The sequence below is a fragment of the Drosophila innubila genome, assembly GCF_004354385.1.
Source record: "Drosophila innubila isolate TH190305 chromosome 2L unlocalized genomic scaffold, UK_Dinn_1.0 4_B_2L, whole genome shotgun sequence".
In the NCBI taxonomy this organism is placed as follows: domain Eukaryota; kingdom Metazoa; phylum Arthropoda; class Insecta; order Diptera; family Drosophilidae; genus Drosophila; species Drosophila innubila.
In genome coordinates this window covers 3,921,907-3,933,726 of record NW_022995372.1, presented here as the reverse complement: position 1 = coordinate 3,933,726, position 11,820 = coordinate 3,921,907, and the positions used below count along the sequence as shown (strand labels likewise).

The window sequence follows — 11,820 nt, the reverse complement described above, 5'->3', positions numbered from 1 at the left end:
TTTAGGGCGATTTTGAAAATTTCAAAACTAGGAAAAACTTAAGTCCACAGATTGAAAAAATTGTAACAAACAAACTTATGTTAGATTAGTCGAGACTTTTGTTGTCTTTGTTCTACATATAACTAGTAAAAATGCGGTCTTTGACAAAACTAGTTTGAAACATGTTTTATATATTGCTAAACAGCTTTGAGCTTTCAACTATTATCATATATTCGGAGTTTAGCTAGTCTATTATACTTACTGTTTAGTGAAATTTATTAACATAAATTCAGTCCAAAACTAGTCGATTTTGATTAGAGCAACTCATATGTATTTTTATTAATTTATCAATGTAAAATTAAATTAATGTAAAAATAAAATGTAAATTTTCTGGGTTTCGAGTATGAAAGTTAACAAATATAGCAAAGTCCGTCTGTAAGATCTTAGATCTCATGAGACAAATCCCGCTTAAGAATATATATATATTTTTATTTCAAAATTTAGCTTAATTTTTATTTTCAAGTTTTCTTTGTTCTAACCGAGCAGTAAAATTTTTTTAATCAATATACGATTGTATAATTTGCACTGTGATTTACCATTTTTTTAATTTGTTACGAATAAGTACAGGGTTCCTTACAGTCAGGCCCTCTCGACTGCAGCCCTTGCTTTTAATTTTCTATTTCAATTGAAATATTTGCACTTTAGTGCATCATTAAATTTCATGTTGAATTCTGGCAACAACTGAAATGATGTACAAAAAAGAAGCATTTGAAAAAAGCACACGACAAAAACTTAATCGCTCGTGTAATGACTGCATTCGACTTTTGTAATTAGCAGCCCGTCGTTGTTGCCCCTTCAGCCCCCCACCCCCTCTCGCTTCCCCTGCGAATAAATATTAATTTGCCGTTGCCTCTGTGCTTGCCACTTTCCACTTGCCACTTGCCTCTGCCTCTGCCCCTCACCGACAGCCATTGCAGCTGGCAATGCATTTGCAGCAGAATAAAATTTATGTGCAACGTACAACAAATTTTCACTTATTGCGAGTAGCAGCTACAATAGCAAATACAACAAGTAAAAATGCTAAGTTCGAGGTGTTCGACTGTTGAAAGTCCAGTACTTGTATATGTTTAATCGTGCAATTCGATCACCATAAATAAAATACAAATTCAATAAAAACTAAAGCTAAAACTAAAAAATTAAATGTAAAAAAAAAACATTTTAAGAAATCAAAAAAAAAAAAATATATTTTTAGGTATCTAATATATTTTATCGCACTCTTAAAATAATATGTTTTTTTCATATATAATATTATAATCAGGAAATAACACCGTAGCCGGTATCGGAACCGTTACCCGAAACTAACCGTTTCAATTTTAGTAACAGAACTGAAACCGTAAGCGAAATTAGTTCTCTTTTAAGTTCCGAAAACCGAAAGTTGCTAGGACAAAGAGTTGACAAACTTCCAACTGTCATAACTTGAAGAAAACTAAACCGATTTTCAAGCGGAAAATCATTTTGATCATGGTTTGGCCTCTAAATTCAATCTGTATTCAAATTTAATTCATTTAGAAAATTTAATTATTTTCGACCAAGACTCGATTTTGATGGTAAGGGTCCCCCCTTTAAAATTTCGAAAATTCAAAATTTTAAATCTTTAGTTATCACTTTTAATCAACTCCTTATATCGTAATTAGTATAAAACAACACTTTAAATTTGATTCTGAGACCTTTGGTTTTCTTGTAAAAAATCATGTCAAAATTATGGAAAAGTCTGACTTGCTAGGTCTGAGGCTTGAGCAACTTTGAACTATCATAACTTTGTTAAAACCCAACCGATTTTTAAGCGGAATGTCATTTTGATCATGGTTTGGCCTCTAAATTCATTCTGTATTCAAATTTAATTCATTTAAAAAATTAAATTATTTCCGACCAAGACTCGATTTTGATGGTAAGGGTCCCCGCTTTGATATTTCGACAATTAAAAATTTTAAATCTCAAGTTATCACTTTTAATCAACTCCTTATATCGTAGTTAGTATAAAACACTATAAATTTGATTCGCAGACATTTCATTTTCTTGTAAAAAATCATGTTAAAGTTAAGCAATATTCTTAATTGTAAAGTTGCTAGTTCAGAGTCTTGATCAACTTCGAACTGAATTGCTTTTAAAAGCTGTCTGGTCTGTTTTTGCCAGGGTACAGACAGTCATTACCACAAACTCTTCGGCCTGTGTATGTCTTGGCGACTGGGCTATCAGCAACAACAACAACAACAATAAAAAGATCGGTACTAACGGAATGTGTCGTGGCTGCCAGTTGAATCGTTGTCCCATCGTCCAATCTTCGAAATGCGGGTCTGAGGCAGCGTCTGATTCTGTTTCTGGATACTTTGCAGTTTGTTGTTTTGTTTCTCTCTTTGCTTCTCTCTCTCTCTCTCTCTCTGCTTCTCTCTCAGCTGCTGCTGCGTGACAGGAACCCGCGCGAATGCTATAAATTTTGTATTTAATTTTCAATTCGTTTTAGTTTTATTGCCCAGCAGGAACAACAGCATCAGAGCAGAAGGAATTGTCGGAAAGTTCTCGAGACTTGAACTGGCCTGGAAGCTTGCCAGCAAATGCAGCAACATCACAGCAACATCACAGCAACTGCCCCAAGCTCCTCTCGAGCGTAGCTGCAACTTCCGGGTCCGGTATGGAGCAGACAGCGAGTTCCTTTCGACTGTGCCACTATCGCTTTTAATGGTGCACGTCCAATTTGATTACAAGTGTCATCCATTTGCACGCCGCTCCAAACTGACCCCCACCAGCCCTGCCTGTCGAAAATACAAAGATTCCGCGCCTTCTAATGAAGTAATTTCAATTAGCGACAACGCCTCGGGTTTGTTTTCACCCTTTCCACGCTGAAATGGAGTTGCAATGTGGCTTGTGGCATGTTGGACCCACATCAAACGGAAAGACATGTAATAATTTCAAAGTCCCTTGAGCTATATTTATTTGCCCAGCTTATAGTACACATTTTTGTTCTGTTGCATCGATTTCCTATAAGTTATTATTAAAGTGCACAAAACTAGAATAAAGTTACCAAAATTTGTTGAAATCTTATTCCTTATCTAAAACCAAATGACTTTTAATAAAATATTTTTGGTTGCGAAATTTGTCAGTTGATATTTTTGTACTATAAATTTTAATTTAAAAATTAACAATTAAAATGTTGGCTACACAAAAATACAATAATAGACTTTTTTTTAATAATTATTATTAAAAGTTAATAATTTGTTTGTTAAATTTTTTTAATTCTCACCATCAACATAATGCCAATGTGTTATGTGTACTCTACACTAGAAAAATCGGGAGTCCATAAGCTGTTATAACATTTTCGCTGGCATGCTTAGATTTAATAAATAAATTTGAATATGATGTACTTATAATAGAATGTTTTGTGGTTACATATAAATGTTCGTTATTTAAAAATGGTGTTGTTTTCATTGAAATTAAATAGTGCTATTCTATTTTTCCCGCCTACTCGGTGTGAAATGCCGAACAACTTCTGCAGCCGAAGGCATATTTTGGGCACCCCTACTCTAAATACTCTAAGCCGTTGTGGTAAATTAAAATCTGACAGAATTTGCATCTGTGTTAGCCTCATACATACTGACCAAATTTGGTTTAATCGTCGTCCAAATTCATATCAACTTTCATAGCTCATGCCGTCAGAAATTAGCCCAAGGCCAAAAGTTCAAGTGTCAGCTCAGCTATTATTTCCGCTTTCAGCTTAGTTCTGGATTTGTCCGAACAGTAGATGCTTAACCATTTCTCAAATCATCGCATTTCTATCTGTTATCACTCTCTGTGTTATCACTCTGTTCGTGTTGTGCGTGTTGTGCGTGTGTATTGGTAAATTTGAGCTTCTGATTAGACGCATGAAACTAGATGAGAGAAATATTTCATTCTAATTCCCTAGCAACCAATAAATAAGATGACACTTGTGGCAAAAGCACAAAAACATTGATAATAATATACAAAGTATATAATGTGCGTGGACTCAAAATCATTTTCAAATTCACTTCTTGGTCACTAGTCTAATTTCGACTCAGTCAGTCTTCTAAGGCACTCAGTGAAACTCAGTCGCAAAATGTTGCAAAAAGTAATTTGTTTAATCTGTGTTGTAAGCTTTTTGTTTTCGTTCTCAAATGCTAATTGTATTATTCCTGAAAGTAATGAGTCGAATAAAAACCTCTCAGTGAGCTCCCAAATAACTGAGTTGAGGTAAGAGTCTTATTACAGGTCCACAATAGTGACGAAAACAGATTTTAAAAGCACACATAATATATAAATACATAAAAAATAATTTTTTAGAGCGGAGCAGAAACATAATGTTAACTTGATTGAAGGAATAATCAAGGCAATGGATCTGCAAATACTTAAAGCGGAACAGGAAAGACAAGGAAAACTCATAGATGATCTGGTTAAGGCAATGGATATTCAGAACCGTCAAGAAAAGTTGATAAACGATCTGGTTAAGGCAACGGATATTCAATGTCTAAAGGCGGAAATAGAAGAGCTGAAAAAAGACGGACTTGATAGGGAGTCCAACATTCAACTACTAAGAACAGAGCTGGAAGAACAACAGAAAGACGGAGTTGATAAGGAATCGAAAGTTCGCTACCTAACAACGGAGGTGGACCGTCTGGAAAAATTAGTAGGGGAACTCAATATAAAATTTGATAATCAATCCCTCAGAACGGAGCAGAAATCACAGGAAAAGCTGATCGCGGAACGTGTCCAGGAATCGGATAAACACAATTTGGGGCGCTTCCCTCAGAATTGTACCGATGATACGTTTGGTGGGATTGAAATACACATCCCCGAGATTAGCAGTCAACCTTTAAAAGTGGTCTGCGATGCAGAAACTGAAGGAGAAGGTTGGATAATTATCCTTAGACGGATGGACGGAAGTGTCGACTTCTATCGAAACTGGGCCGAATACAAGGAAGGATTCGGAGATTTAAATGGCGAGTTCTTTTTGGGACTCGATAAAATACACGCCTTAACGACAGACAGGAATCACGAATTACTTGTTGTCCTAGAGGACCACGAGGAAATTGGAGCGTTTGAGATGTATGACAGCTTTGCAATCGGCGATGAAGATCAACAATATATCCTACACACCCTGGGAAATGCGACTGGAAGTGCGGGTGATTCACTCTCGGAGCATCGTGGCATGAAATTTACCACCAAAGATCGAGATAATGATAGTCAGAAAGACGGAAACTGCGCCGTAGACTTCACTGGCGCCTGGTGGTTCCATGATTGTCACGACAGGTATTATGAAATGTTAATTCTATATCAAAGATTCGTTTATTAGCTTGAATTCTTACAGCAACTTAGCAGGGAAGTACGATGTTGAAGGCTGGGAATACGGCGTCTATTGGAACACTTATTCGGATCGGGGGAACTCCCTCAAAACAGCAGTCATGATGATTCGGCCAAAGAAGTAAATTCTAAGGCTCTACAATGTTTGAAATCTGCTCCACCGTTATATTCAAATGTATATTGCGATACCTCAAAATATATTCTATTTAACGTGCTTGTAGATTGCTTAATTATTTATTTTTTTTTAAATATTTATTTCATGTATGTTGATTGAATGAAATGACTGCGAAGATATGTGTACTGGGCAACTAACAGTCGATCACTTTTTACTAGTTGTTGTTGTTGTTGTTGTTGTTGTCGCTGCCTCTTGACTGCTTGCTTTGGCCAACTTTACATGTACTGACTCATAAATTCAGACATTTGCTTGCAGTCGAATTTCATTTTAATCTCATTTTAACTAATAAGTAGGAAAGGGAATTTAATAAATACAAATACAAATACATATTAATGTATATGTACGTAATTCAAATTCCACAAAAAAAACCTCTACACGAGGTAAAAGTCTAGTGACGAAAGCAATTTCTAGCCCCAAAATTTCTGATATCCAATTTTGTGACGAACAAAATTCAGTTTAATCTAAAAATGTTAAAAAAAAATATAAATTAATAAAAAAAAAGCGAAAATAGGCATTGTGCACTGTGCGCAAAAAGGGTGAGCTTCTTTGTACATAAAATTACGTTTTGCGCAGTGCCGAATGCCTATTTTAGCTTTTTTTTTTTATTAATTTATATTTTTATTTAAAATTTTAGATTAAACTGAATTTTGTTCGTCACAAAATGATATCAAAATGGGCTAAAATTGCTTCACTAGACTTTACCTCGTGTAATTTTTGGGATATCAGAAATTTTTGCAATTGCTTTGCTTTTGACATTGTAACTTTATCATTAATGCAGGCAAATAGTAAAATATATAAATTTAGTTGTTCAACGTATTTCATATTTAAAAAAAAAATTGTTCTTTAATTGTAAAGAAAACTAGGGGCTCCGCCTGCTCGCTTTTCGTTGCTACAGCCGAGCATACTCTACTGTCGGAGACCACGTACTTACTATGAAAAAAAAAGTTTTCATACTAAGACTTGGATTTCGATCGGTGCTATGACAGCTATATGATATAGTGGTTCGATTAGAACCAACTTTGGTCAGAATATATAAGTCTAATTTTAATGCATATTCTATTAATTTGGTTACGATATCTCGCAAAACAAAAAAGTTTTTCATACCAAGACTTAATATTGGACCGATTGGCTATATGATATAGTGGTCCGATAAGAACTAACTTCGGTCAGGATTTTTAAAACTGACTTAAATGCAAATGCTATAAATTTGGTTAAAATATCTCACTAAACAAACAAGTTTTTCATACTAAAACCTTATTTTGACCCGATCGGTCCTATAACAGCTATATGATATAGTTGTCCGATTTGAACCAACTTTGGTCAGGATATTTAAAACCAAGTTAAATGCATATTGTATCGGTTTGGTTGAGATATCTCATAAAACCAAAAAGTTTTTCGTACTAAAACGTGATTTTCGACCGATAGAAAAATGTATTTATTCACTTAACAGGTAATATCTTCCAAACCCCTCGACCAAAATTTATGTTTCATATACCAAAAAACGCGAAATTGTACGTTTTACAAAATAATAAAATTTAACATTAATCGTTAGAGCCGTTTTGTCAAAAATCGTAAGCTAAAAAACTTTATTTCACCTGTAAAATGTTACCTGTTTTTAAAGGTACGCCTAAAAGTCCTTAAACACACCTTTCCAATGATATATAGAACATATCTGTAGCTTTTAGCGGGATTCAGCGTTTTCCCGCTAAACAAGCGGTTTTTTCAAAATGTCGTAGAACAATTATTTCTAGATTTTCGAAAAGGAATAAATCCCCATCATTACATTTAAGTTTCTTTAGCGCTTTGATGCAAACAGACAAACAGACAAACTGACTTTTCATTTCATTTTGAGAAGTCCACTAACATTTTTAAATTTAGTTTTCTTTTGAACCAGTTATCGGATTTGGGTGATTGAGGTATCAATCGACGCGTATTTTTAAGTAGAATTTTTTACCAAAAGACCCCAACAGCCTCATTAGCTGCAATCATTTAAATTTTTCCCCTCCCACTTACACCCCCGTATCTCATGACCCAAGTTGGTTAGAAAAAGTTTTAGTATGCCTTTTTGTAAGTTAAGAGTAAACCTTTCCATCGGTATATAACTCGATCTGATCGAACAGTCGTAGCAAATTTGCCAAATTGGCTGTATGTATAGTTAGTCGAATTTCGCACCCTTCGTGATGCTTTCGTCACTAACGCGAACTGCCGTCCGCAGTGATTTGAATTTAAAAGTTAACAATAAAACTGTTGGGTACACAAAAATACAAAAATAGACTTTTTTTAATAATTATTATTAAAAGTTAATAATTAAATGGTAATTAATTAAAATGGTGTTGTTTTCATTGAAATTAAATAGTAAAATTTCTTTCTACTTTTCCCGCCTACTCGGTGTGAAATGCCGAACAACTTCTGCAGCCGAAGGCATATTTTGGGCACCCCTACTCTAAATACTCTAAGCCGTTGTGGTAAATTAAAATCTGACAGAATTTGCATCTGTGTTAGCCTCATACATACTGACCAAATTTGGTTTAATCGTCGTCCAAATTCATATCAACTTTCATAGCTCATGCCGTCAGAAATTAGCCCAAGGCCAAAAGTTCAAGTGTCAGCTCAGCTATTATTTCCGCTTTCAGCTTAGTTCTGGATTTGTCCGAACAGTAGATGCTTAACCATTTCTCAAATCATCGCATTTCTATCTGTAATCACTCTCTGTGTTATCACTCTGTTCGTGTTGTGCGTGTTGTGCGTGGATTGGTAAATTTGAACTTCTGATTGGACGCATGAAACTAGATGAGAGAAATATTTCATTCTAATTCCCTAGCAACCAATAAATAAGATGACACTTGTGGCAAAAGCACAAAAACATTGATAATAATGTACAAAGTATATAATGTGCGTGGACTCAAAATCATTTTCAAATTCACTTCTTGGTCACTAGTCTAATTGTCGACCCAGTCAGTCTTCTAAGGCACTCAGTGAAACTCAGTCGCAAAATGTTGCAAAAAGTAATTTGTTTAATCTGTGTTTTAAGCTTTTGGTTTTCGTTCTCAAATGCTAATTGTATTATTCCTGAAAGTAATGAGTCGAATAAAAACCTCTCAGTGAGCTCCCAAATAACTGAGTTGAGGTAAGAGTCTTATTACAGGTCCACAATAGTGACGAAAACAGATTTTAAAAGCACACACAATATATAAATACACAAAAAATAATTTTTTAGAGCGGAGCAGAAACATAATGTTAACTTGATTGAAGGAATAATCAAGGCAATGGATCTGCAAATACTTAAAGCGGAACAGGAAAGACAAGGAAAACTCATAGATGATCTGGTTAAGGCAATGGATATTCAGAACCGTCAAGAAAAGTTGATAGACGATCTGGTTAAGGCAACGGATATTCAAAGTCTAAAGGCGGAAATAGAAGAGCTGAAAAAAGACGGACTTGATAAGGAGTCCAACATTCAACTACTTAGAACAGAGCTGGAAGAACAAAAGGAAGACGGAGTTGATAAAGAATCGAAAGTTCGCTACCTAACAACGGAGGTGGACCGTCTGGAAAAATTAGTAGGTGAACTCAATAAAAAATTTGATAATCAATCTCTTAGGACGGAGCAGAAATCACAGGGAAAGCTGATCGAGGAACGTGTCGAGGAATCGAGTGAACACAATTTGGAGCCCGTCCCTCTGAATTGTACCGATGCCAAGTCTAGTGGAATCAATGAAATACTCATCCCCAAGTTTAGCAGTCAACCTTTTAAAGTGGCCTGCGATGCAGAAACTCGAGGGGGAGGCTGGACGATTATCCTGAGGAGGATGGATGGAAGTGTCGACTTCTATCGAAACTGGGCTGCATACAAAGAGGGATTTGGAGATTTGAATGGCGAGTTCTTCTTGGGATTCGATAAAATACACGCATTGACGGAAGAAAGGAACCAGGAATTACTTGTTGTCCTAGAGGACAACGAGGGAAAGGAAGCTTTTGAGATGTATGACAGCTTTGCAATCGGCAACGAGGATCAACAATATGTCCTACACACCCTGGGAAATGCGACTGGAAGTGCGGGTGATTCACTCTCGAAGCATCGTGGCATGAAATTTACCACCAAAGATCGGGATAATGATAGTCAGAAAAACAGAAACTGCGCCGTAAGCTTCACTGGCGCCTGGTGGTACTATGATTGTTTCCAAAGGTATTATGAAATGTTAATTCTATATCAAAGATTCGTTTATTAGCTTGAATTCTTACAGCAACTTAGCAGGGAAGTACGATGTTGAAGGCTGGGAATACGGCGTCTATTGGAGCACTTATTCGGTTCGGGGGAAATCCCTCAAAACAGCAGTCATGATGATTCGGCCAAAGAAGTAAACTCTAAGGCTCTACAATGTTTGAAATCTGCTCCACTGTTATTTTCGAATATATTTTGTGACCCCCTTATCTGTTTTATAATTTGCATATTTACAGAATATTTAAATAAAAGATCAATTCGCTGCATCTCTCTCTTTCTCTACCTTTCTTTAGATGTCATTTACTCTCTTTCTCTCTCTCTCTCTACAGTCAGCATACCTGTTGGTCGAACAACTACACTTAAAAATTTGGATGCCTTAGGAACAATCGGTAGGTAATAAAGGTTTACAACGGATACTTTGCTGTTTCTGGAAATATCTCAACCAAACTGACAGATTATGAATTTTGTTTTATTTTTAACGACCTGACCAAGTTTTGTTCAAATCGGTTTACTACATTATTTGTCTGTCAACTGTTAAATAATCAGTTAAATATTTAATTCTTGGTCATCATCTTGGTGTGTGCAAATACGTATTAGGATTTCTAAATGCCTGATCACAGGGTACTCAACAGTCGAGTCTGCTCGACTGCAGCCTCTTCCGCTAGTTTTAATCATGTTAATTTTGAAAAAAAATATTCGCGATTCACATGGGGATGAAGTACCGTTGCATCTTCCTCATCATTGACGACTTGCAAATTGTGGCTGCAACAAATTGCGTTGCGTGTGTGTCAGTTGAACATTTTATATATATATGCATTTATCTTATCGACTTTACTGGCAGCAACAGCCAAAGCCAAAGCCGAAGCCAAAAGGGAAAATTTACTTTTATCACGCAACCCCCATTTACCTCCCCACCCCAACCATTCCATTGCTGTTTGTGCAACAGTTGGAAAAGTTGTTGAAAAATATTTGTTGGTTTGAAAAATGAAATGCCAAGGCAAAGATGAGCAAGAAGACCCGAAAAAAAAGAAGAAAATGAAAGATGTCAGCAAGTGGAAAGGCAAAAACAAATAACGGAAGCGACTTCATTAAAGATGAATGGGGAGAAAGCAGACAGGGTAGTTTCGACTTGAAGAATACTCCGCAACAGCCCAAAAGATCGTCTTCGGAGGGGAGAGTGGTCAAAGTTTACATGAAAGATTTAAGCAGCTTAGCGAGTCAAAGACGAGTCATTGGCGGCGTTCAGATAACAGGACTCGCTCAGGACTTGCACCCGCCTATTCACCCCCCCCCCTCCCCCCTTCGCTTTTCAAATTCTACAGCATTTGCTACTCTGTCGCCGGCACAGTGGGACAAACAACTAAATTATTTTATGTTTATTAAAAATTTCAAATATTTTAGTCCAGTTTATTTCTTATCTTTTTAATTTACAATGTTCAAGAAGAAGAAAAGCATAAAACAATTTTTGGAAAATTTAACAAAATAAAAAATTTTTTTTTTATTATAAAAGTAATATATTATAGTATAATTTTTGACAATTTTTTTAAACAATAATATTTAAATATGTGTTTTTTTATGCGAATTTCATAATGCTTTTGAAAAAAATTATCGAAATCCCGAAAGAATTTTATTTTTTTTATAACTCTTCATCATAATTTACGTGCATAATTTTATTTAAATTTTATTTATTGAAGTTAAGCCGTAAATAACAAAAATTAACCTTAATATTCAGACTTCCACATCAGCTTCGGATCAAAAAAACCTTATTAATTAAACATATATTGATACAATTTATATTTGCCACTAGTAAAAGAATTTAATAAATGAATATATTTAAAAAAAAAAAAATATTTATAATTGGATTACATTTATAAATCAGTAACTTTTGTGTAAATATGAATATCTTCATTTAAATTGTTTCTCATTTATTATTTAAACAATTTTTACTTATTTTAATATGTACTTTATTTCATTTATTAATTATTTCTTTAATTTTTTTTTTAACTAAGGGCTTATACATTGAATCAAAATTTAATAGCTTTATAACAATCTAAGTATATTTCTTTTAATAAAA

The 11,820-nt window shown here is 34.9% G+C and overlaps 2 protein-coding genes across 2 annotated transcripts; both read left to right on the top strand.

Annotated features, from left to right (window-relative positions):
- The first annotated feature begins 4,133 nt into the window (after positions 1-4,133).
- LOC117780843 (ficolin-2-like) lies at positions 4,134-5,681 on the top strand. The gene is made up of 3 exons (XM_034617519.1): positions 4,134-4,242; positions 4,333-5,298; positions 5,357-5,681. Exons 2-3 carry the CDS (start codon positions 4,382-4,384, stop codon positions 5,472-5,474), a joined length of 1,035 nt encoding a protein of 344 aa, XP_034473410.1. The 5' UTR covers positions 4,134-4,242; positions 4,333-4,381; the 3' UTR covers positions 5,475-5,681.
- A 2,889-nt stretch (positions 5,682-8,570) lies between these two features.
- Positions 8,571-10,012, top strand: LOC117780842 (ficolin-1-like). The gene is made up of 3 exons (XM_034617518.1): positions 8,571-8,651; positions 8,742-9,710; positions 9,769-10,012. Exons 2-3 carry the CDS (start codon positions 8,791-8,793, stop codon positions 9,884-9,886), a joined length of 1,038 nt encoding a protein of 345 aa, XP_034473409.1. The 5' UTR covers positions 8,571-8,651; positions 8,742-8,790; the 3' UTR covers positions 9,887-10,012.
- The last annotated feature ends 1,808 nt before the right edge of the window (positions 10,013-11,820 follow it).